This window comes from Chiloscyllium plagiosum, unplaced genomic scaffold (genome assembly GCF_037043375.1).
Source record: "Chiloscyllium plagiosum isolate Xiang-an unplaced genomic scaffold, Cpla_swu_hap1 HiC_scaffold_9, whole genome shotgun sequence".
In the NCBI taxonomy this organism is placed as follows: domain Eukaryota; kingdom Metazoa; phylum Chordata; class Chondrichthyes; order Orectolobiformes; family Hemiscylliidae; genus Chiloscyllium; species Chiloscyllium plagiosum.
The window spans coordinates 79,476,119-79,502,443 of NW_028270147.1; the positions used below are offsets into that span (position 1 = coordinate 79,476,119).

At 46.2% G+C, this 26,325-nt stretch overlaps 2 protein-coding genes across 4 annotated transcripts in view; one reads left to right on the plus strand and one right to left on the minus strand.

The window, feature by feature from the left end:
- The window catches only part of cdc73 (cell division cycle 73, Paf1/RNA polymerase II complex component, homolog (S. cerevisiae)), a 330,083-nt gene extending 328,960 nt beyond the window's left edge, over window positions 1-1,123 (minus strand). Inside the window, exon 1 of the mRNA XM_043699805.2 lies at window positions 969-1,123. Within this exon, the coding sequence (XP_043555740.1) occupies window positions 969-1,099 (131 nt within the window). The 5' untranslated portion in view covers window positions 1,100-1,123. The remainder of the gene's footprint in view (window positions 1-968) is intronic.
- A 62-nt stretch (window positions 1,124-1,185) lies between these two features.
- Window positions 1,186-26,325, plus strand: part of LOC122554566 (uncharacterized) — a 32,138-nt gene continuing 6,998 nt past the window's right edge. Inside the window, exons 1-2 of one of the 3 annotated variants that reach the window (XM_087990857.1) lie at window positions 1,186-1,582; window positions 20,676-20,781. In XM_087990857.1, coding sequence (XP_087846983.1) covers window positions 20,719-20,781 — 63 coding nt within the window. In that variant the 5' untranslated portion in view covers window positions 1,186-1,582; window positions 20,676-20,718. Of the gene's footprint in view, window positions 1,583-13,064; window positions 13,094-20,675; window positions 20,782-26,325 lie in introns of those variants that run through there. The other 2 variants (XM_043699808.2, XM_087990858.1) reach the window with 2 other exon arrangements.

A 26,325-nucleotide genomic window follows, 5' to 3' on the forward strand; every position in this document is an offset into this window, starting at 1 on the left:
ATGAATATAATCCCAGGATCCTCAGCCGTTCATCCATATGTTCCATATTCATCCAGAAAGTGCACTCCATATCAAGTAATCACATGACCTAGTTTTGAAATTTTCTCAAAGTTACTTAGGAAGCTGTTTGGATGTTCTGGAAATGTGAATTACCTGGTTCACTAAAGCATCAGTTTCTTTTTGAATAATTTCAATACCTCAAAAGCACTTAATGTATTTAGTTTTCAGCAGTATCTATTACGCAATGAAACACATGGGCTACTGCCTTTCCCAGTCAGTAATATTAGCCAGCATATGGAAAGTACACTCTTCTTCCATAATGCTCAACAACCCTTAAAAAGAAACAGAGCCACCGGAAGTGGCACATAGCAATTCGTTTCAACATCTCATCCGACAATCGGAAGTTTATAACAAATGTAACTTACAACGCATTCAAGCTGGTGGATGGAAAGCCTTTGCACATGAAAAACCTCGGCTACACCATCTCAGTGCAAAACAAAATTGCGTGAGCTTGTTTAAAGGTAAAAGCTCCGATCAATTTAAAGTCATGCAAACTACTTGAGAAAAATTGCAAAAAAAGTCGAGAAAAGTTTGCGCCAATAGCCTTTTCGCCGAGTTTACTCAGACAGAGGCGAGATCGCTTTGATCAGTAGTTTTTTTTTGTTGTGAAAGAGTGATACGAGTGGTCGCTTTTCCCAAACCACGGCTGCTGTCTGTGTTAAACAAGCAAACACAATTCCCTGCGTTTTCTATTTATAGTTGACACTGGAAGGGACTTGTTTGGCGACGTGATCAGTGAAATTGACGACAGTTGCCCGCCAGCAGCTCCCCTGACCCCCGCACATGCTGCTCAAACTCCACTCAACTCCTCACCCCGGAGTGCACCTTCCCCCACCATCGCAGTGTTTACCTCCCACCCTGCACATCCACCCGTCCATCCACGCGGCACCCGGGCGGACACCACTCACCCCCAGATCACATAATTCGTCTTCACATTCTTCGGCCAGGAAAACTCTCCGAAGATGACTTCGTCCCCTTTCACCACAATCTCCTTCTTCTGGATGTTGTATTGACGCAGTACGCTCAGCACATCCGCCATCTTGCCTCGGCCCCTAACAACCGGGTCCTGAGAGCCGGGGCTGCCCCGCTGCACTGCCTGTCGAGAAGGAAGCGGAACAGGACCCTCCCTCCCGGTGCCGCCCGCGCGGATTGCCTGAACGGGCGGAAACGAAGACGCCGATGTTCGCGCTGTGGTCGAGTGGTGCTGCCGGCTGAGGATCAAAATCAGGAGAACTACAAGCTGTAAGGGGTGGGGAAACAAAAAAAAAAATACACGGGGAAGCTCACTCTTTCATTTCGAATGAGGATGGTGATAAAGTGGTTGCCGTGTCTGCGGGTCTCCATTGACAACGGCTTCCCCAGGAGGTGGAGACAGGCGCCACACCAGCAACTTGTGGCTGAAAGCAGCCAGCGCTTACTAACCAGCGAATCCACGAACTAACCAATTCACGAAATCGCTCAGTAATTTGTTAACTAGAGAACCAAATTACTAATGCGGTAATGTATATACTAGCTACGAGAGGTAATTAATTCATTATCTAACTAACCCAGTAACTAGATAATTGATTCACTAACTAATCCACTAGCCAGATAACTAATTCAAATGTTTGCCTTCGTGGCCCATTCAGCTTGCTGTGAGTCTCACTGAACTGACAGTATTAGTTCAGGTCATGGATAAAGACTCTCAACCTTCTGGTGGCCAATCCTCTGGAAGAAGAGGCAGTTTTGGACGGTGTAAATGTAAATATTAACATTTAGGTTTATGAGTTGCAAAGAAGTTCTACACACATTAACAAATGAGCGAGTCTGCACATCCTTTTAGGGTGAATTTGGGATAACAATATTGAGAATCGAGTTTTTATTAAATAGAAAAAAGTTCAGTGACATCAAACCACTGTCAATATGATCAAATCTATCAAAATACTGATGCCTAATGGTTTATAATGCGAAATGAATCAAAATTTATACTTGCCATATTTAAGACCTTTCATTTTAAGTGATTTTGATTTAGTTTACTGATCAGCAGTAACACCTCATTAATTATAGATTAAAATTTGTGATAAATATATTCCACACCACTATTCTCGTGAATCCAGATTCGAGCTTTCATTGTATGTTCACTCATCCACGTAGGCAACATTACTAACCTCTGAAACAATAGGTCATTTATTATGCTTTTCCAATCAATCTTAATTGTCCACAGATTTAACAAATCGTAACTATGGCAACCCATGTTTTCATTGCTCTCAGTTATTCTGAACTCCACAGGCTCCTTGCACTACACAGAATTGACTTTAAAATTGTCACCATTATTTAAAGTGTCTCCATGACCTCATCTAACTCAATACCAGTCACCTCCAGATGTATTACCATACTCCTTCATGAACGATAGACCTTTCATTTGACCCTCTTTTCTGCCACACCACCATGATGAGTTCTCCTTTAACATTAGGCTGCTTCTACTGTTTAGCTCCCTAAATGTAAGCCCCACAAAAAATTCTATTGAGCTATTTCTTTAGTTCATCCTCCAATCACTTCAACTTCTCTTTTGTATTTGCTGTTTATTTTTTGCTTTAATGTAAAGCTCGGAATTTTTTTTCTTGAAAGAATGCTTTAGAAACGTAAACTGTTGAGAAATGTATAGCTGCATTTTAAGGTTGGATACAAAAAAAATGCAGATGCTGGAATCCAAGGTAGACGAGCAGGAGGCTGGAATAAGGCAGCAAGCCAGGCAGCAACAGGGGGTTTCAGGTGTAACTCTTCTTCAGGACTGGGGTTGGGTGTACGGGGAGCTGCAAATAAAGGGAGTGGGAAGGCAGGGTGGTGAGGTGGGGATAGGTGAACACAAGTAGAGGGTACAACCTGGTTGGTCAATGGGAGGAATGAATCCAGTCGGTGGCTGGGAGGAATGAATCTAGACGGTGGCTAGAAGGAAGGGTCGATGAGAGGAATGGAGAGGTTATGGGAAAGAAGTCTGGTGATGGGAAGGGACGTTATTTGAAATTGGAGAACTCAATGTTGAGTTCTCTGGGCTGTAGGTTGCCCAGGTGGAAGATGGACGTGAGCATCTCAGCCGGCCCACAGGCTGATCTGACCTCCCAGTCACCACCCATTTTAATTCCCCTTCCCACTCCCTTTCTGACATGACCATCCTTGTCCTCCTCCTTTATCAGAATGAATCAAACTGCAAATTGGAGGAAAAACACCTCATCTTCCGCCTGGGCAGTCTGCAGCCCAGAGGACTCAACATTGAGTTCTCCAAAGTCAAATAATCTCCCTTCCCAGCCCCTCCCCCCTCCCTTTCATTCCTTTCATCGACCCTTCTAGCCACCATCTGGGTTCATTCCTCCTATTGACCAACAGGGTGGTACCCTCTACCTGACCTCCCTGCCCCACACCCCCTTTATCTGCAGCTCCCCTTACACGCACGCTCAGTCATGAAGAAGAATTATACCCAAAACGTCCACCTCCTAATGCTGCGTATTAAGGTTGGGCAGAGCTAGAATATTTACAGTTTTTCTATTTTGAAATAATTGTGTTGGTTAGAGGGTATTTAGACAATTAATTCTTGTCCAAGATGTCATAGAGTCACAAGATCTACAATATCGGAAAAGGTCCTTTGGCCCAATATGCGCCAGTCGAAGCAACCACTTAACCGTTCTCGTTCTCTTTATCCGGACTTGGCCCGTTGCAGTATATAGGTAAAAACAAGGACTGCAGATGTTGGAAACCAGAGTCTGGATTAGAGTGGTGCTGGAAAAGGCAGCATCTGAGGAGCAGTAAAATTGACGTTTCAGGCAAAAGCCCTTCATCAGGAATACAGGCAGAGTGCCTGAAGGGTGGAGAGATAAATGAGAGGAGGGTGGTGGTGGGGAGAAAGTAGCATAGAGTACAATAGGTGAGTGGGGATGGGGATGAAGGTGATAGGTCAGGGAGGAGACGGGGGGAAGGTAGCAAAGAGTACAATGGATGGATGGGGGTGGGATGGAGGTGATAAGTCAGAGAGGAGGGTGGAGTGGATAGATGGAAAAGAAGATAGGCAGATAGGACAAGTCATGGGGACAGTGCTGATCTGGAAGTTTAGAACTGGGGTGAGGCGGGGGAAGGAGAAATGAGGAAACTGTTGAAATCCACATTGATGCCCTGGGGTTGAAATGTTCCGAGGCGGAAGATGAGGCTTTCTTCCTCCAGGCATTGGGTGGCGAGGGAGCGGCAGTGAAGGAGGCCCAGGACCTCCATGTCCTCGGAGGGGGAGTTGAAATGTTGGGCCACAGGGCGGTGTGGTTGATTGGTTCCGGGTGTCCCAGAGATGTTCCCTAAAGCGCTCTGCTCGGAGGCGTCCAGTGTCCCCAATGTAGAGGAGACAGCATCGGGAGCAACGGATACAATAAATGATATTGGTGGATGTGCAGGTAAAACTTTGATGGATGTGGAAGGCTCCTTTAGAGCCTTGGATGGAGGTGAGGGAGGAGGTGTGGGCGCAGGCTTTGCAATTCCTGCGGTGGCAGAGAAAGGTGCCAGGACGGGAGGGTGGGTTGTAGGGGGGCATTGACCTGACCAGGTAGTCACAGAGGGAACTATATCTCTGGTGTTGGGGTCCGTTTGGAGGTGGCGGAAATGTCGGCGGGTGATTTGCTTTATGCGAAGGTTGGTAGGGTGGAAGGTGAGCACCGGTGGGTTCTGTCCTTGTTACAGTTGGAGGGGTGGGGTCTGAGGGCGGAGTTGTGGGATGTGGACGAGATACGTTGGAGGGCATCTTTAACCACGTGGGAAGGGAAATTGCGGTCTCTAAAGAAGGAAGCCATCTGGTGTGTTCTGTGGTGGAAATGGTCCTCCTGGAAGCAGATACGGTGGAGGAATTGAGAATACGGGATGGCATTTTTGCAGGAGGTAGGGTGGGAAGAAGTGTAATCCAGTTAGCTGTGGGAGTCGATGGGTTTGTAAAAAATGTCGGTGTCAAATCGGTCGTCATTAATGGAGATGGAGAGGTCCAGGAAGGGAAGGGAGGTGTCCGAGATGGTCCAGGTGAATTTAAGGTCAGGGTGGAATGTGTTGGTGAAGTTGATGAATTGCTCAACCTCCTCGCAGGAGCACGAGGTGGCGCCAATGCAGTCATCAATGTAGCGGAGGAAGAGGTGGGGAGTGGTGCCGGTGTAACTACGAAAGATGCACTGTTCTACGTAGCCAACAAAGTGACAGGCATAGCTGGGGCCCATACGGGTGCCCATGGCTACCCCTTTGGTCTGGAGGAAATGGGAAGATTCGAAGGAGAAATTGTTAAGGGTGAGGACCAGTTCGGCCGAATGAATGAGAATGTCGGTGGAAGGGTACTGTTGGGGACATCAGGAGAGGAAGAAATGGAGGGTTTGGAGGCCCTGGCCATGGCGGATGGAGATGTAGAGGGATTGGATATCCATGGTGAAGATGAGGCATTGGGGGCCGGAGAAACGGAAGTCTTGGAGGAGGTGGAGAGCAAGGGTGGTGTCTCGAACATATGTGGGGAGTTCCTGGACTAGGGGGGATAGGACAGTGTCGAGGTAGGTAGAAATGAGTTCAGTGGGGCAGGAGGATGCTTGAGACAATGGGTCGGCCAGGGTGGTCAGGCTTGTGGATCTTGGGAAGGAGGTAGAACCGGGTAGTGCGGGGTTCCTGGACTATGAGGTTAGAAGCTGTGGGTGGGAGATCGCTTGAGGTGATGAGGTTCTGTATGGTCTTGGAGATGATGGTTTGGTGATGGGAGATGGGGTCATGTTCGAGGGGGCGGTAGGAGGAGGTGTCCTCGAGTTGGCGTCTGGCTTCAGTGGTGTCGAGGTCAGTGCGCCAGACTACCACTGCACCCCCTTTATCTGCTGGCTTGATGGTGAGGTCGGGATTGGAGCAAAGGGATTGGAGGGCAGCGCGTTATGAGGGTGAGAGGTTGGAGTGGGGGAGAGGGGTAGACAGGTTGAGGCGGTTAATGTCCCGGCAGCAGTTGGAAATGAAGAGGTCGAGGGCGAGTAATAGGTCAGCACGGGGTGTCCAAGTGGATGGAGTGTGTTGGAGGCAGGCGAAGGGGTTCTCGGAAGGTGGGCGGGAGTCCTGATTGTGAAAGTAAGCATGGAGGTGGAGGCAGCGGAAGAAGTGTTCGACATCACCTGAGGTGGGTGGCACGGTGGCACAGTGGTTAGCACTGCTGCCTCACAGCGCCAGAGACCCGGGTTCAATTCCCGCCTCAGGCGACTGACTGTGTGGAGTTTGCACGTTCTCCCCGTGTCTGCGTGGGTTTCCTCCGGGTGCTCCGGTTTCCTCCTACAGTCCAAAAATGTGCAGGGGTCAGGTGAATTGGCCATGCTCAATTGCCCGTAGTGTTAGGTAAGGGGTAAATGTATGGGTGGGTTGCGCTTCGGCGAGGCGGTGTGGACTTGTTGGGCCGAAGGGCCTGTTTCCACACTGTAAGTAATCTAATCTAATCTAATCAAGGCGTGTATTAAATTCATTGATGCGAGGGAGGAGGGGGATGAAGGTGAGTCCTTTGCTGAGGATTAATCTTTCGTCCTCAGTGTGGGGGAGGTCTGGAGGGATGGTGAAAACTCGGCAGGGCTGTGAGCTGGGTTCTGGTGTGGGTGTGGAGCTGGGAATGGGGGCGGAGCCTATAACTGGAGTGGGTGTGGTGGTGGAGGGAATGGGGGTGGACCCATGAGCAGGAGTGGTGTTCCCCTCAGGGTTCTGGGGGGTGGGGATGGTGACAGTGGGATATGTGGGGGCATGTCAGCAGAATGCAGGTGAGTGGCGTTGGTGGGGGCGGAAGTGGTGGCAAACACGGCAATATGGGGGGGTGGACGTCACTGAGTATGTGACATCAGCGATAAAGTGAGGGGCGGAAGTGATGTCACGTGGTGCATGAGGAACTGTGAGAGGCGGAAGTGGCTGTGGAAGCGGCCATGATGGGGGCGGAATTGATGTCTTCAATCAGCATGGGGATAGTGGCTGCACCAGCCGCATGACTAATGGCGTCCGAGCAGTTCCAGAGGTTGGGGGAATCTTCTGGAATGTTTGAAGAGTGCTAGTCACATCCATCAATATCATTTATTGTATCCGTTGCTCCCGATGCGATCTCCTCTACGTTGGGGAGACTGGACGCCTCCGAGCAGAGCGCTTTAGGGAACATCTCTGGGACACCCACACCAATCAACCACACTGCCCTGTGGCCCAACATTTCAACTCCTCCTCCCACTCTGCCGAGGACATGGAGGTCCTGGGCCTCCTTCACCACCGCTCCCTCACCACCCAATGCCTGGTGGAAGAACGCCTCATCTTCCGCCTTGGAACACTTAAACTCCAGGGCATCAATGTGGACTTCAACAGTTTCCTCATTTCCCCTTCCCCCACCTCACCCCAATTCCAAACTTCCAGCTCAGCACTGTCCCCATGACTTGTCCTATCTGCCTATCTTCTTTTCCACCTGTCCACTCCACCCTCCTCTTTGACCTATCACCTTCATCCCCCCCCCGTCCACCCATTGTACTCTTTGCTACCTTTCCCCACCCTCCTCCCTGACCTATCACCTTCATTCCCACCCCCACTAACCTATTGTACTCTAAGCTACTTTCTCCCCACCCCCACCTTCCTCTCATTTATCTCTCCACCCTTCAGGCACTCTGCCTGTATTCCTGATGAAGGGCTTTTGCCCGAAACGTCGGTTTTACTGCTCCTTGGATGCTGCCTGAACTGCTGTGCTTTTCCAGCACCACTGATCCAGAATCCGTTGCATTATATGCCTTGGTATTATAAGCACACATGTAAATACTGTATTTCTTAAATGTTATGAGGGTTTCTGCCTCGACCACCTCACAGGCAGATCCAGATTCACACAACCCTCTGAGTGAAAATTCTTTACTCACATCCCCTCTAAACCTTCTGCCTATTACCTTATATCTGTGACCCCAGTCCTTGATCCCTCCTCCAAGAAGAAAAATTCCTTTGTCTACCCTATGTATGCCCCTTATAATTTTGTGTATCTCAATCATGTCCTTCCAAAGAAAATAATCCCACTCTTATTCAATCTTTCTTCATAACTAAAATTCTCCAGCCCAGGTAACATGCCAGTAAATCCCTTTGCACCCTCCCCAGTGCAATCACATTGCTTCTATAATGTGGTTTCCAAAACTGCATACTATACTCTAGCTGCGGTCTAATCAACATTTCTGGCATGACCTCCCTGCTCTTAAACTCTGTGCCTCCACTAAGAGAGGCAAGTATCCATTTTTTTAACCCCTTTACCTACCTCTCCCACTACCTTAAGGGATTGGTGTACATGCACACCAAGTTCCCTCTGATCCTCTGTGCTTCCCAGAGTCCTATCGTTCATCATGCCTTGCCTTGTTTGTCCTGCCCAAATGCATCACCTCATGCTTAACCAAATTGAAATCCATTTACCGCTGATCAGTTCATCTGACCACCCTGTCTCTATCATTCTGCATTCTAAGGCTATCCTCCTCCCTATTTATCATGCAATCAATTTTCACATCATCCTTGAACTTACTGATCAACCCTCTTATATTCAAGTCCAAATCATTTATATGTACCACAAACAGTAAGGGCCCTAACATTGATCCCAGCAGAACTCTACTGGACATCGCCTTCCAGTCACAAAAATACCGCTTGTGCATCATCTTCTGCTCCTGACAGTCAGCCAATTCAATTAACTAGGTTTCCTTGGATCATAGAACATACAACAATTCAGCGCAGAACGGGTCCTTCGGCCCTCGATGTTACGCCAACCTGTGAACTATTCTCATCTCATCCCCCTACACTATCCCAAAATCATCCATGTGCTTATCTAAGGATTGTTTAAATCTCCCTAATGTGGCTGAGTTGACTACATTAGCAGGTAGGACGTTCCACGCCCTTACCATTCTCTGCGTAAAGAACCTGCCTCTGATATCTGTCTTAAAACCATGACCTCTCAATTTGTAGTTATGCCCTCTCAGAAAAGCTTTTATCATCCTAGGAAAAAGTCTTTCACTGTCTACCCTATCTAATCCTTTGATCATCTTGTATGTCTCTATCGAATCCCTCCTTAGCCTTTTTCTTTCCAATGAGAACAGACCCAAGTGTCTCAGCCTTTCCTCAAAAGACCTTCCCTCCAGACCAGGCAACATCCTGGTAAATCTCCTCTGCACCTTTTCCAATGCTTCCTCATCCTTCCTGTAATGGGGTGACCAGAACTGTACACAATATTCCAAGTGTGGCTGCACCAGCGTTTTGTATAGTTGCAGCATGATATTGCGGTCCCGGAATACAATCCCTCTACCAATGAAACCTAACACACCGTATGCCTTCTTAACAGCACTATCCACCTGGGTGGCAACTTTCAGGGATCTATGCACATGGACTCCCAAGATCCTTCTGCACATCCACACTACCAAGAATCTTTCCATTGATGCAGTACTCTGCCTTCCTGTTATTCTTCCCAAAGTGCATCACCTCACATTTAGCTGCATTGAACTCCATTTGCCACCTCTCAGCCCAATTCTGCAGTTTATCCAAGTCCCCCTGCAACCTGTAACTGTCCAGTACTCTACCGACTTTAGTGTCGTCTGCAAACTTACTAATCTATCCACCTGTGCCTGCGTCTAAGTCAGTTATAAAAATGACAAACAGCAGTGGTCCCAAAACAGATCCTTGTGGCACACCACTAGTAACCGGACTCCAGACTGGATATTTTCCATCAACCACCACTCGCTGCCTTCTTTCAGAAAGCCAGTTTCTAATCCAAACTGCTAAATCACCCTCAATTCCATGCCTCTGCATTTTCTCCATCAGCCTACCATGTGGAACTTTATCAAAGGCTTTACTGAAGTCCATGTATACCACGTCAACTGCCCTACCCTCATTCACATGCTTGGTCACCTTCTCAAAAAACTCAATGAGGTTTGTGAGACAGACCTGCCCTTGATGAAATAATGTTGACTATCCGAAATCAAATTGTTGCTTGCTAGATGAATATAAATCTTATTTCTTATAATCCTTTCCAAAACCTTTCCTACAACAGACGTAAGGCTCACTGGTCTATAATTACCCAGGTCATCTCTGCTGCCCTTCTTGAACAAGGGCACAATATTTGCAATCCTCCAGTCCTCAGGTACTAAACTTGTAGACAATGATGACTCAAATATCAAAGCCAAAGGCTCTGCTGTTTCCTCCCTAGCTTCCCAGAGAATCCTCAGATAAATCCCATCTGGCCCAGGGGACTTGTCTACTTTCACTCCTTCTGCAATTGATAACACCTGTACGTAACTAACCTCGATCCTTTCTAGTCTAATATCTTGTATCTCATTCTTCTGTACAATATTCTCCTTTTCCTGAGTGAACACCAATGAGAAATGTTCATTTAGCAGCTCTCCGATCTCTATAGGGTCCACACTCAACTTCCCATTTCTGTCTTTGACTGGCCCTATTCCTACCCTAATCATCCTTTTATTCCTCACGAACCTAGAGAAAGCTTTAGGGTTCTCCTTTATTCTATTTGCTAAAGACTGCTTGTGTGCTCTCTTTGCTCTTCTTCACTCTCTTTCACTCTTTCCTAGCTGATCTGTAACTCTCCATCGCCTCCGTCTTCTTCTTAACAACAGATGCAATTTCTGTAGTAAACCAGGATTCCCTTACCTTATCACTTCCTCCCTGCTTGACAGGGACGTACCTATCAAGGACACGCAATATCTGTTCCTTAAACCAGCTCCACATTTCGATTGTCTGCATCCCCTGCATTTTGCTACCTCATTCTATGCATCCTAATTCTTGTCTAATCGCATTATAATTGCCCTTGCCCCATCGATAACACTTGACCTGTGGCATGTACCTATCCCTTTCCATTACTAAACTAAACACAACTGAATTATGGTCACTCTCTCCAAAGTGCTCAACTACAACTAAATCAAACACCTGGCCTGGTTCATTACCAAGCACCAGATCCAGTGTGGCCTCCCCTCTTGTCGGCCCTTCGACATACTGTCAGGAAACCCTCCTGTACACATTGGACAAAAACTGATCCATCCAACGTACTAGAGCTATAATATTTCCAATCAATGTTGGGGAAGTTAAAGTCTCCCATAATCACCACGCTGTTCCTTTCACTCCTACTCAAAATAATTTTGCTAATCCTCTCTTCCATCTCCCTGGAACTCTGCGGAGGCCTATAAAAAACTCCAAGCGGTGTGATCTCTCCTCTCCTGTTTCTAACCTCAGCTCACACTACCTCAGTAGACGAGTCCGCATCAAACGTTCTCTCAGCCACCGTTATACTATCTTTGACTAACAAGGCCATGCCTCCCCCTCTTTTACCGCCTTGCCTGTTTTTAATGAAAGACCTAAACCCTGGAACCTGCAACATCCATTCCTCACCCTGCTCTACCTATGTCTCTGAAATGGCCACAACATCGAAGTCCCAGCTATCTATCCATGCTGCAAGCTCACCTGCCTTATTTCGGATACTTCTGGCATTGGAGTAGACACACTTCAAACCAGTTTGCTGTCTGCCAGAACATTCCTGTGGCCGTGAAATCCTGTCCCTGTCATTCCTACTCTCATCCTCCTGTGCACTGCAATTTCACCTCTGGTTCCCATCTCCCTGTTGAGCTAGTTTAAACCCACCTGAATAGCACCAGCAAATTTCCCACCCAGGATATTAGTACCCCACTGGTTCAAGTGAAGACCGTCCTGTTTGTACAAGTCCCACCTTCCCCAGAATGAGTCTCAATTATCCAAAAACCTGAAACCCTCCCTCCTGCACCACCCTTGCAGCCACGTGTTCAGCTGATATCTCTCCCTATTCCTTTCCTCACTATCACGTGGCAAGGGTAACAAACCAGAGATAACAACTCTGTTTGTTCTAGCTCTCAGCTTCCACCCTAACTCCCTGAAATCCTGCCTTACATCCCTATCCCTCTTTCTACCTATGTCGTTGGTACCGACATGGACAACGACTTGAGGCTGGTCACCCTCTCCCTTCAGGACCCCAAAGATACGAACCAAGACATCACGGACCCTGGCACCTGGGAGGCAACACACCAACCGCGAGTCTTGTTTGTTCCCAACAAACCTTCTATCTGAGCCTCTAACTATTGAGTCCCCAATGACTAACACTCTCCTCCTTTGCCTCCTTCCCTTCTGTGCAACAGGGACAGGCTCTGTGCCCCTGGTAAGTCGTCCCCCTCAACAGTACCCAAAACGGTATACATGTTTTTCAGGGGTATGATACAGAGGATCCCTCCACTGACTGTTTTTGTACCTTTTGAACAGTCCCCCGGCTCTCTTCTTGCCTATGATTAACTACTTCCCTGTAACTCCTATCTCTCACAGCCTCTGCCTCCAGAATGATCCGAAGTTCATCCAGATCCCTCTCCAGTTCCCTAACACGGTCTTGGAGGAGCAAGATTTGAGCACACTTCCTGCAGATGTACTTGGATGGGACACTAATGGCGTCCCTGACCTCAAACATCATGCAGGAGGAACATTGCTCTCCCTGCACTGCCATCCCTGCTAGTCCCCTGGTCACAAAATAAAAAAGAGACGCTTACCTGATATGCCCCTGGACTTTAAGGTTAGAGGAGGTGGTTGGGTGGGGTCTCGGGTTGAGAAAACACTGACTTATATAGCAAGACGAAAATAAATGTAAGAAGTCCCTCCTTTCCCAGAAACCTCTGCTCTTTGACTTCAAATTTAAAAGCTCAAATCAGTGACTCACCGCTCCCGCCAGGCCCCTGGTGCAAGCTCCCACCCTTTGAGTTGCTGCTGCCGCTGAAATACAGAAATGGAGGACTCCCGTGCTCATGGTAAATTTTTAAAGGCTCAAATCAATGACTCACTGTTCCCGGCAGGCCCCTCGAGTTGCTGCTTCCGTTGAAAAAACAGAAAAATCCCATGGAGTCATACCTTTGCCAGCAATCTCCGATGGGGGACTTTATCAAAAGCCTTGCTGAAGTCCATGTAGACTACATTGAATGTGTTGCTGTCATCTATACACCTGGTTACTACTTCAAAAAACTCAATCAAGGTTTGTCCCCTTTTAATGATCTCCCCTTTTAAAAAAATGCATTTTGTTCTTGATTAATCCCATCCTCTCCTAGTGCAGATTAATTCTATCCCTTAGAATTGCTTCCTATAGTTTCTCATCACTAACATTGACACGCTTCCAGTTTCTTGGTTTCGCCCATGCTTCTTTCTTGGATAATTGCACCATATTGCTCATCCCCAGTTCTCTTGCACTTCTCCTGTAGCCAGAGAGGTATTGAACATTATTGGCAGCGGCCCTGCTATTTCATTTCTTGCCTTACTCAACAGCCTCCGTTACCTTTCATCCTGCCTTGGAGATTTATCTACTTTTAAGCCTGTTGGACTACTCAGAACATCTTCTCTGTTTATGATAATTTCTGTAGGTATATCACAGTCCTGTCATTGACACAAAGTATTCATTTAGAACCCTATGTGGTCCTTTGGCTCCATGTACAAATCATCATTGTGGTCCATAAATGGGCTGTATTCTTTCCCTCGTTACCCTTTTACCCTTACCTTAATGTATAACTTAGGGTTTCCTTTATTTTGTCGACGTTTATTCTGTCATGATTGCTTTTTGCTCTCCTACCTTCCTTTTTAAGATACCCCTTGTACATTCTATCACAAGGTCATGTTGACCTTGATTTAGATTGCAAATACCTATATATTGTAGGATGTAATCTTTGCCTCAATACGTTGTATTGACTAAGCAAGTAGTGAATCTATAATTTTACAGTTGATATCTTTTCAGTTTACTAAAAACACCGGAAAATAAATTCATTGTTTAGTTTCTCAATACATCACAGCAAATTGTGGAGAGACATCAGTTCAAACTCTGACGCTACTAGGTACCTTTTGGCAACCATGCCTGGTGAAGAAATAAAAAGCAGAGCTCTCGCATCTTCCAACAGCAATGGGTTTTCAACTAGCTGTCTTTTTACAAATTTTAACATTGGTTTGGAAATTAGAATAAAAGTGAAAATGCACCATTAAAATGTTCTTATCCATACATCTGTGCATAATCTCAGTTACTGACACAGCTTGATGACTGTGCTGTTCTTCAAATAAGACACTAAACTGAAGCACCAGCTACTTGTAAAGTGATTCAAATGGGTATTAAAGATCATGTGCAATGGAAATGGCTGACCCAACACAGGAGTAAAACAGACAACCCTTGAGCATATTCATCCAACTAATATTACCCCCAAACAAAGTTTAATTGGTCATTATTAACTGTTGATGGATGGTCACTGACAGGGAATGCCCAGGCCTGTTTACAGACACTGCAATAAAAGCAAAATACTGTCGATGCTGTAATCTGAAATATAAATAGAAAATGCCAAAAATACTGAGCAGCTCTGGCAGCATCTTTGGGGAGAGAAATAGAGTTGATGTATCAAGTCGAGTATAATTTTGTATGATTACGCTTTCCTTAATTATCATCATAGGTGCCGGAATTCAATTTGAATCACTGGCATCTGCCATAGATATAAACCTGGAAAATAAAAGATATGTTATAAGTAACAGTTTGGGACGTTAACCTCTAATACAAAAACCCATGGCTGTTTTTATCATTGTAATCAATATTTGTGTGTTTTAATCACCAGCAGTCTGCTGACGGTTGATTTCTGCCAACACTCTTTCACCTGGCTTAGGTATCATCTTCATGGGGATATTTTCAAATCAATCTATTCACGATGTTATTATACACCTGTGGAGTTTCTCAGCCTACTCCAAGTTGCAAGTCATCAGAGAGTTTTGAGATCACCACTGGATTGTGATTGGACATAGGAGAATCATCAGTTCAGCTGAGCTGCACTATTGGTGCATTTTTATGTTGGCTTCAGCCAAATGCCAATTTAGTGCCCAGCCAACCAGAGTTATGACTGCTGCAAGCATCCAAGCCCCAGGCCAGGGAGTCTAGAACACAGTCATGGTGACTGTGAAGAAGATATGCCAGAAAATCAGACGTTTATTGTGCAGCAGTTCATCTTGGATTGCTGAGGATTCCAGAAGGAAAACAAAAACAGTGCAAGGCTTGCAGAAAAACAAGGACATTGCAGAGGGGGATTACATCGTCTAACCTGGATATTCTGCTGTGAAGAGGCAACTTCACCATTCCAAGGTTAAGGAGGTGTTGGGTGGGCACCTCATAGCAGATGTTATGTACACAAATGCTCTCCTGACGGTAACTAATGTTTAACCCCCAGCAGTAAAGAGTGTGCTTTTGGCCATCCTACAGCAGCTCCCACTGCTCTTGGAAACATTCATGCCAGTCATTCTGGTTGATGACTTCAACTGCATTGTTGATGCAGTTGGGCGATCTCAAAGGGCTGATGGATTCCTGATGGAAACAGTTAAAGAAGCCAAGCAGCATCAAGAGGTCCTTCACTCTCAAAGTGTCCAGGAGATGAGACAGAGAGATGGGAAAACTGTTCTAACTCCAGAAAAGGATGCAAAACCACTCCTGCGACAGACAATGGGAATCAGTGTCAAGGAATATCTCCAGTAGATGAAGAGCAAGCAAGCCCTGCTCTTTGCCTCAGAGGAGAAAGTGAGGTCTGCAGATGCTGGAGATCAGAGCTGAAATTGTGTTACTGGAAAAGCGCAGCAGGTCAGGCAGCATCCAGGGAACAGGAGAATCGACGTTTCGGGCATAAGCCCTTCTTCAGGAAGAAGGGCTTATGCCCGGAACGTCGATTCTCCTGTTCCCTGGATGCTGCCTGACCTGCTGCGCTTTTCCAGCAACACATTTTCAGCTCTTTGCCTCAGAGACCTCCATGATAAACTTCTGTTCCAGGATCCGTAATATGAAGCAGGATGAGACGTGCTCGCCTTCATTTTTCCAGAAGGTGCATTGGGAGAACGTTGTGATCAGCAGCTTGAAGGAAGAGGATGGCTGTATAACATCACCTCAGTTGATATCCTGAGGCCTCCCGGTCATTCCTGAGTTCTATCACAAGTTCTTAGACGACATCACACTGGAAATACTGGAGTAGCTATTATCTCAGGATGATCTAACCAAGGCCCTCCAGTACTTTAAGAAGAGTAATATTCCTGGAACTGACAACTTTCCAGCTGAGTTGTATTTAATTCTCTGGGTCTTGATTGGCCAGATCCTGCTGGAGGAGTACAACAGTATGTTTTTAGCAGGTAGCATTTGCAAGTCCATGAAGAAGAGTATCATCCCCCTCATCTACAAGTGGAAGGGGGAGAGGGAGGAAATTAGAAATTGGTGACCAATTTCACTGTCAAATGTGGATTACAAAATCTTATCTGAGGTCATTGCCAAATAGGTCAGGTGTGCTCTGGGACTGGTGATTCCTGCTGACAAAACCTGTGCTGTACTGGGCAGGAAGATCTCAGAAAGTGTTGTGTTCCTCAGGAATATGATCACCTATGTGCAGGTAAAAACACCTGTTGTGTAGGATGGGGGAGGGGGTGTAAACACCATGGTTCATCAGTCTGGACCAGGAGAATGCCTTTGGCAGGCTTTCACACACCTACATGAGGGATGTACTCTCCCAAATGGGCTTTGGGGATGGAATCTTCAATTGGCTTTGACTGCTGTTCACCAACATCAGTAGTGCAATCGCAATCAAAGGAACAACTGGGAGACCGTGCTGTCTGTGGCTTTTTGGCACACGGTTTGGCATAAAAGGATTTCCTGAATCTCAGGGTCAGATTGAGAAAGCTCTCTAATCAAATCTGGGGCCAGGCAAGGCTACCCACTGAGTCCTGCCTTGCTTGTGTGTTGCACAGAGCATTCAGGAAGAATGCAAGCTTGAAATTTTCAGGTAAAGGGACGGCTGGAAAATGGGAAGCTTTCAGAAATGAGATAACAAGAATCCAGAGAAGGTATATTCCTGTCAGGGTGAAAGGGAAGGCTGGTAGGTATAGGGAATGCTGGATGACTAAAGAATTTGAGGGTTTAGTTAAGAAAAAGAAGGAAGCATATGTCAGATATAGACAAGAGAGATTGAGTGAATCCTTAGAAGAGTATAAAGGAAGTAGGAGTATACTTAAGAGGAAAATCAGGAGGGCAAAACGGGGACATGAGATAGCTTTGGCAAATAGAATTAAGGAGAATCCAAAGGGGTTTTACAAATATATTAAGGACAAAAGGGTAACTAGGGAGAGAATAGGGCCCCTCAAAGATCAGCAAGGCAGCCTTTGTGTGGAGCCAGAGAAAATGGGGGAGATACTAAATGAATATTTTGCATCAGTATTTACTGTGGAAGGATATGGAAGATATAAACTGTAGGGAAATAGATGGTGACATCTTGCAAAATGTCCAGATTACAGAGGAGGAATCTGGATGTTTTGAAATGGTTAAAGGGGATAAATCCCCAGGACCTGATCAGGTGTACCTGAGAACTCTGTGGGAAGCTAGAGAAGTGATTGCTGGGCCTCTTGCTGAGATATTTGTATCATTGATAGTCACAGGTGAGGTGCCGGAAGACTGGAGGTTGGCAAACGTGGTGCCACTGTTTAAGAAGGGCAGTAAAGACAAGCCAGGGAACTATAGACCGCTGAACCTGACCTCGGTGGTGGGCAATTTGTTGGAAGGAATCCTGAGGGACAGGATGTACATATACTTGGAAAGGCTAGGACTGATTAGGGATAGTCAACATGGCTTTGTGCGTGGGAAATCACATCTCACAAACTTGATTGAGTTTTTTGAAGCAGTAACAAAGAAGATTGATGAGGGCAGAGCAGTAGATATGATCTATATGGACTTCAGTAAGGCGTTCGACAAGGAACCTCATGGAAGACTGATTAGCAAGATTAGATCTCATGGAATACAGGGAGAACTAGCCATTTCGAAATAAAACTGGCTCAAAGGTAGAAGATGGAGGGTGGTGGTGGAAGGTTGTTTTTCAGACTGGAGGCCTGTGACCAGTGGAGTGCCACAAGGATCGGTGCTGGACCCTCTATGTTTTGTCATTTACATAAATGATTTGGATGCAAGCATAAGAGGTACAGTTAGTAAGTTTACAGATGACACCGAGATTGGAGGCGTAGTGGACAGAGAAGAGGGTTATCTCAGATTACAACAGGATCTTGACCAGATGGGCCAATAGGCTGAGAAGTGGCAGATGGAGTTTAATTCAGATAAATGCGAGGTGCTGCATTTTGGAAAAGCAAATCTTAGCAGGACTTATACACTTAATGGTAAGGTCCAAGGGAGTGTTACTTGGAGTGCAGATTCATAGCTCCTTGAAAGTGGAGTCGCAGGTAGATAGGATAGTGAAGAAGACGTTTGGTATGCTTTCCTTTATTGGTCAGAGTACTGAGTACAGGAGTTGGGAGGTCATGTTGGGGCTGTACTGGTCATTGGTTAGGCCACTGTTGGAATTTTGCATGCAATTCTGGTCTCCTTCCAATGGAAAGATGTTATGAAACTTGAAAGGATTCAGAGAAGATTTACAAGGATGTTGCAAGGGTTGGTGGATCTGAGCTACAGGGAGTGGCTGAACAGGCTGGGGCTGTTTTCCCTGGAGCATCGGAGGCTTATATAGGGTTACAAAATTATGAGGGGCATGGATAGGATAAATAGACAAAGTCTTTTCCCTGGGGTCAGAGAGTCCAGAACTACAGGGCATAGGTTTAGCGTGAGAGGGCAAAGATATAAAAGAGACCTCAGGGGCAGCATTTTCAGGCAGAGGGTGGTACGTGTATGGAATGAGCTGCCAGAGGATGTGGTGGAGGCTGGTACAATTGCAACATTTAAGAGGTATTTGGATGGGCATATGAATAGGAAGGGTTTGGAGGGATATGGGCCAGGTGCTGGCAGGTGGGACTAGATTGGGTTGGGATATCTGGTCGGCATGGACGGGTTGGACCAAAGGGTCTGTTTCCATGCTGTACATCTCTATGACTCTATGAAAGTGGTGACTATTCAAGACAGTGGAGGCTGCAGGTCAAAGCCTCCTTGTACCTGGATGATGTCACCATTTTCTGCTCAGATCTGCTGTTAGTGCGCAGACTCCTGAGCATCTGTTCAGTTCAAACTGGCCTTGGGAGCTAAGGTAAACTGTGGCAAGAATGAGGCTATGTTCATTGGGAACTGGGCCAAACAATCTTTTATCCCCTTCATTGACAAGTCAGATTATCTGAATGTGCTGGGAATATAGGAGAAAGTGAGCGCCGCAGATGCTGGAGATCAGAGTCGAGAGTGTGTTGCTGGGAAAGCACAGCCGCTCAGGCAGCATCCGAGGAGCAGGAGAATCGATGTTTCAGGCATAAGCCCTTCATCAGGAATTCCCTCAAACTTCCCTCAAAGAGCATATCAGAGACTGTTATACATCTCCTTCTGGAGTGTGCCTTTGCAAAAAAAATGTCTGGAGAGAGATGGAGGTTTTGTTGAGGTTTGCCCCAAGCAGCTCTGTGACAGATGACTCTGTGCTGCACAGTCTGTTCCCAGGCACTGCACCTTGAGGACCATCAACTTGATGAAAGATGCTCTTTGGTTTGCTCCAAACTTGTTGGTCTTCTAGTGTAAAGAGTCGACCTTGACTGAGGGTTGCAGGGGCACATTTCAGAGTCCAGGACTATGTGCTCAAGGACAACCTAATGTGTGGGGTAGCTGCTGCCAAGATGCAGTGGAGAAAGTCCACCATCTAAGGTCGTTCTGCTAAAGTATAGTGAGGTTCTATTCAGTTTTCAATTTCTTGGTGCCTCAACATTAATGTAAATAGTTCCTGTGTAAGTAGAACATATCTTTGTTTTGTAACTGCAGGGAAGTTCAGAGGAATGTCAAATTCTGATGAGTGGTTTGTATTTTCTCTACAAAGACTTTACAGAACTGTCTTAGGACCTATTGTATGTACTTATAAAGTTTGTTCATGATAAAATGTATTTTTGCAATAAACTATTAATGTCCCTCTGCAGTAGGGAGGACTTGAGAACCGGGTTGTCCTGGTTCAGAGGTAGAGACATTACCGCTGTTCAGCAAGAGTCTCGGAATGTTAGAATGCTGCTGACGCAGCAGTGCCCCTCATTGTGACGGCGCCTTGGAACTGAAGGTATTAACAGAGATGATGCACACGATGGCTCGTGCTGCTGCTGAAAGCACTGCCCGCTGCCTCGGAGGTTTGCGGTGAGGGCACGTTTCACACTCTGCGCCGATATTTCACTCGGGCTCATTAAGCTCGACGTTTTCGCCTCTGATCGTCGGATTTCCCTGCGATTGCTCTCAAAATCACATGGGGCAAAGGGGAAGAAACTTTTCCGCAAACTCCCCCGTGCACCTTGGCAGTGCAAAGCTTCCTCGAAGCGTTTTCGGCTCGAATCCAGTAGATATTCCTAACCTTGTTTAACACGGGAACTTCATTTTTAAAATGGGGAATGCTGGAAATATTCAGCACATGAAAAGAAAACTTGATGTTGCAGGACAGTGACGTGGAAATTGTGCATAGCAGATTCGCATTAGGCTTGGACATCAAAACTAATGTCGGGTCGCGAAACCATAATAAAACGCCCATTTACTTTGCTGATGAATATTTTTAAAACGTACAACTATGTCTAAAGCTTTATAATATCATATATTCCTGTTATGCCTGAATAACTTGTTTACTCAGTTTTAGCAAGCACAACAGTGCACGTCTGCTTCCTTTTGTGAAGATGGGACAGCTTTTTACCAAATTACCAGAAGAAAAACGCCAGGCTGCTTTGCATTTTATTCGCGTAAGTTTCATCTCGTTGTGTTCGTCTATACATCGGTTTTGTCCTCCGTACTCTTTCATTAGCTGTTGGTGTTCAGCCCAATCGACTGTTTCATTCATTCGTATTCGAAATTCCCATTCCGAAGGCTTTGAAAATAATGGTTGCACCTCTTTGTTGGCTGCAGAGTCATTGGTGAAATGGCTACATTGGATTAGTCCCTGGTAGAAAATCTTTTGCGGGAAAGCACCTTTGAGCAGACATTCATCAGACTGAGTGATAGGTCCCCAGATGCTGCAGATGGAGGACCCGATCTCTTAGCAGTTAACCTTGTTTAGCAGAATGCTTCATTGCCACAACTTTCAAACAAGCATCAAGTTTTTTTTTATTTCAAAAATATACTTTATTCATAAATACTTTGATGATCTATACAAATGGACATGCCATACATATGTAGACATTCCACTTCTTTGCATACTGAAACAGAGTAGTCATTCCTATTTACAGGTCGGTTCGATTACATTTTTAGCTGAGGCGTCAGCAGAGCCCAAATGACTGCGTGGGCCCCCTGTTCTTCGGTTAGGCAGGCAGATGTTACACGGTGGTCTTTCCCCACCGCGCCTTGGTGGCAGCTGCCCCAAGCTTCAGCGCGTCCCTCAACACGTAGTCCTGGACCTTGGAATGTGCCAGTCGGCAGCACTCAGTCAGGGTCAACTCCTTCAGCTGGAAGATCAACAGGTTTCGGACTGCCCAGAGAGCGTCCTTCACCGAGTTGATGATCCTCCAGACGCAGTTGATGTTCGTCTCGGTGTGCGTCCCGGGGAACAGGCCGTAGAACACGGAGTCCCGCGTCACGGCGCTGCTCAGGACGAACCTCGACAAACACCACTGCATTCTTCTCCAGACTTCCTCTGCATAGGCACATTCCAGAAGGAGGTGTGGAAACAAGCATCAAGATGCCTCTTGACTGTTGGTGAGAATGACTTTCTCTGTCAGATCTTTCTTCCTCCATGTGGCAGTCTCATCCTCTTTGCCTACTGACTTTGAGGTAACAGTGATAGGGAAGAAGATATCCGCCACAGATTCACCTGCACCTCCACCCACATCATCTACTGCATCCGCTGCAGCCGGTGTGGCCTCCTCTATATTGGGGAGACAGGCCGCCTACTTGCGGAGCGATTCAGAGAGCACCTCTGGGCCACCCGGACGAACCAACCCAACCACCCTGTAGCACAGCATTTCAACTCCCCCTCCCACTCCACCGAGGATATGCAGGTCATTGGACTCATCCACCGCCAAACCACAACAACGCGACGGTCGGAGGAGGAGCGTCTTATCTTCCGACTGGGAACCCTCCAACCACAGGGGATGATCTTGGACTTCACCAGTTTCTTCATCCCCCCTCCCCCCACCTTGTCTCAGCCGAATCCCTCCAGCCCGGCACCGCCTTCCTGACCTGCAGTCTTCTTCTTGACCTCTCCGCCTCCATCCTACTCCGACCTATCACCCTCACCTTGACCTCTTTCCACCTATCACATTTCCAACGCCCCTCCTCCAAGTCCCTCCTCCCTACCTTTTATCTTCTCCTGCTGAACACTCTCTGCTCATTCCTGAAGAAGGGCCTGTGCCCGAAACGTCGAATCTCCTGTTCCCTGGATGCTGCCTGACCTGCTGTGCTGTTCCAGCAATAAAGTTCAAACAAGAAGCAATCAGCCCACTCCTTCTGAAATGTACCTGTACAAAGAAGGTCTGAACAGAGATACAGTGGTTTTTGAAGATGTTCATTTCCAGGACCCCAAAAAGCCATGCTGTCTGATCTGCAGGCTGCTGTCAGGGCCACAAACTGAAACAAACATTGTAGCTGGTGGACTATTGACTTGGTGAAAGGCATCGCTGTTTTGCTGCATTTGGGATAAAGTTTCTCACATATCTGACAGAAGTGTACACTGGTCCAACATGAGAGGGCTTTCAAAGACTGTCACAGCATTTTCTATCTAAACTGTAAAGCTATGACATGACATTGACTTTAAAATTGAATTAATATATTATCATTGGGTAGAAGTGACCTGTACAAGAAGGATGGATTGGAAGGGAAATTTGCCACAGCTGCTCTGGAGGATTTAAACTAGTAAGGTGGGGGGATGGGACCCAGGGAGATAGTGAGGAAAGAGATCAATCTGAGACTGGTACAGTTGAGAACAGAAGCGAGCCAAACAGGGCAGGCAGGGACAAGGTAGGACTAATAAATTAAACTGCATTGATTTCAATGCAAGGGGCCGAACAGGGAAGGCAGATTGTTAGGAACATGGGACTGGGATATCATAGCAATTACAGAAACATGGCTCAGGGATGGGCAGGACTGGCAGCTTAATTTCAGGATACAAATGCTACAGGAAGGATAGAAAGGGAGGCAAGAGAGGAAGGGGAGTTGCATTTTTGATAAGGGATAGCATTACAGCTGTGCTGAGGGAGGATATTCCCGGAAATACATCCAGGGAAGTTATTTGGGTGAAACTGAGAAATAAGAAAGGGATGATAACCTTATTGGAATTGTATTATAGACCCCCTAATAGTCAGAGGGAAATTGAGAAACAAACTTGTAAAGAGATCTCAGCTATCTGTAAGAATAATAGGGTGGTTATGGTAGAGGATGTCAATTTTCCGAACATAGACTGGGACTGCCATAGTGATAAAGGTTTAGATGGAGACAAATTTGTTAAGTGTGTACAAGACAATTTTCTGATTCACTATGTGAATGTACCTACTAGAGAAGGTGCAAAACTTGACCTACTCTTGGGAAATAAGGCAGGGCAGGTGACTGAGGTGTCAGTGGGGGAGCACTTTGGGGCCAGCAACCATACTTCTATTAGTTTTAAAATAGTGATGGAAAAGGATATACCAGATCAAAAATTTGAAGTTCTAAATTGGAGAAAGGCCAATTTTGACAGTATTAGGCAAGAACTTTCAAAAGCTGATTGGGGGCAGACGTTCGCAGGTAACGGGACGGCTGGAAAATTGGAAGCCTTCAGAAATGAGATAACAAGAATCCAGAGAAGGTATATTCCTGTCAGGGTGAAAGGGAAGGCTGGTAGGTATAGGAAATGCTGGACTAAAGAAATTGAGGGTTTGGTTAAGAAAAAGAAGGAAGCATATCTAAGGTACAGACAGGAGAAATTGAGTGAATCCTTAGAAGAATATAAAGGCAGTAGGAGTATACTTAAGAGGGAAATCAAGAGGGCAAAAAGGGGACATGAGATAGTTTTGGCAAATAGAATTAAGGAGAATCCAAAGGGTTTTTACAAATACATTAAGGACAAAAGAGTAACCAGGGAGAGAATAGGGCCCCTCAAAGATCAGCAAGGCAGCCTTTGTGTGGAGCCACAGAAAATGGGGGAGATACTAAGTTAGTATTTTGCGTCAGTGTTTATTGTGGAAAAGGATATGGAAGATATAGACTGTAGGGAAATAGATGGTGACATCTTGCAAAATGTCCAGATTACAGAGGAGGAAGTGCTGGATGTCTTGAAACGGTTAAAGGTGGATAAATCCACAGGACCTGATCAGGTGTACCCTAGATCTCTGTGGGAAGCTAGAGAAGTGATTGCTGGGCCTCTTGCTGAGATATTTGTATCATCGATAGTCACAGGTGAGGTGCCAGAAGACTGGAGGTTGGCAAACGTGCCACTGTTTAAGAAGGGTGGTAAGGACAAGCCAGGGAAGTATGGATCAGTGAGCCTGACCTCGGTGGTGGGCAAGTTGTTGGAGGAAATCCTCAGGGACAGGATGTACATGTACTTGGAAAGGCAAGGACTGATTAGGGATAGTCAACATGGCTTTGTGCGTGGGAAGTCATGTCTCACAAATTTGATTGAGTTTTTTGAAGAAGTAACAAAGAGGATTGATGAGGGCAGAGCAGTAGATGTGATCTATATGGACTTCAGTAAGGCGTTCAACAAGGTTCCACATGGGAGACTGATTAGCAAGGTTAGATCTCATGGAATATAGGGAGAACTGGCCACTTGGATACAGAACTGGCTCAAAGGTAGAAGACAGAGGGTGGTGGTGGAGGGTTGTTTTTTAGACTGGAAGCCTGAGACCAGTGGAGTGCCACAAGGATCGGTGCAGGGTCCTCTACTTTTTGTCATTTACATAAATGATTTGGATGCGACCATAAGAAGTATCATTAGTAAGTTTGCAGATGACACCAAAATTGGAGGTGTAGTGGACAGCGAAGAGGGTTACCTCAGATTACAACAGGATCTTGACCAGATGGGCCAATAGGCTGAGAAGTGGCAGATGGAGTTTAATTCAGATAAATGCGAGATGCTGTATTTTGGGAAAGCAAATCTTAGCAGGACTTGTACATTTAATGGTAAGGTCCCAGGGAGTGTTGCTGAACAAAGAGACCTTGGAGTGCAGGTTCATAGCTCCTTGAGAGTGGAGTCGCAGGTAGATAAGATAGTGAAGAAGGCGTTTGGTATGCTTTCCTTTATTGGTCAGAGTATTGAGTCCAGGAGTTGGGAGGTCATGTTGCAGCTGTTCAGGACATTGGTTAGGCTACTTTTGGAATATTGCGTGTCCTTCCTATCGGAAAGATGTTCTGAAACTTGAAAGGATTCAGAAAAGATTTACAAAGATGTTGCTAGGGTTGGAGGATTTGAGCTACAGGGAGTGGCTGAACAGGCTGGAGCTGTTATCCCTGGAGCGTCAGAGGCTGAGGGGTGACCTTATTGAGGTTTACAAAATTATGAGGGGCATGGATTGGGTAAATAGCAAAGTCTTTTCCCTGAGGTTGGGGAGTCCAGAACTAGAGGGTATAGGTTTAGGGTGAGAGGGCAAAGATATAAAAGAGACCTAAGGGGCAACTTTTTCACACAGAGGGTGGTACGGGTTTGGAATGAGCTGCCAGAGGATGTGGTGGAGGCTGGTACAATTGCAACATTTAAGAGGCATTTGGATGGATATGTGAATAGGAAGGGTTTGGAGGGATATGGGCTGGATGCTGGCAGGTGGGACTAGATTGGGTTGGGATATCTGGTCGGCATGGACGGGTTGGACTGAAGGGTCTGTTTCCATGCTGTACCTCTCTATGACTCTATGTGATAGCATAGCCAAATATAAGTTGCATTGATGTTACCTTTGAGGTAGACAAACTCTTATGGCTAGGAGGAAGTGAGGACTGCAGATGCTGGAGATCAGAGCTGAAACTGTGTTGCTGGAAAAGCGCAGGTCAGGCAGCATCCAAGGAGCAGGAGAATCGACGTTTCGGGCATGAGCCCTTCTTCAGGAATGAGTGATTCCTGAAGAAGGGCTCATGCCTGAAACGTCGATTCTCCTGCTCCTTGGATGCTGCCTGACCTGCTGCGCTTTTCCAGCAACACAGTTTAAATTCTTATGGCTGTTCATAGATATTAAGTTTTGTGGTTGTCAAAATAAAAGTGAAGGGTATCAGGAAGCATGATCAAAACCTTGTTTGAGTGAATGGCCTTTGAAGACTCATTCAAAGTGAATGGAAAGTGAATGGAAGCGAAAGCAGTTTCTATATGGCTGAACGAAAAGCACTTGATT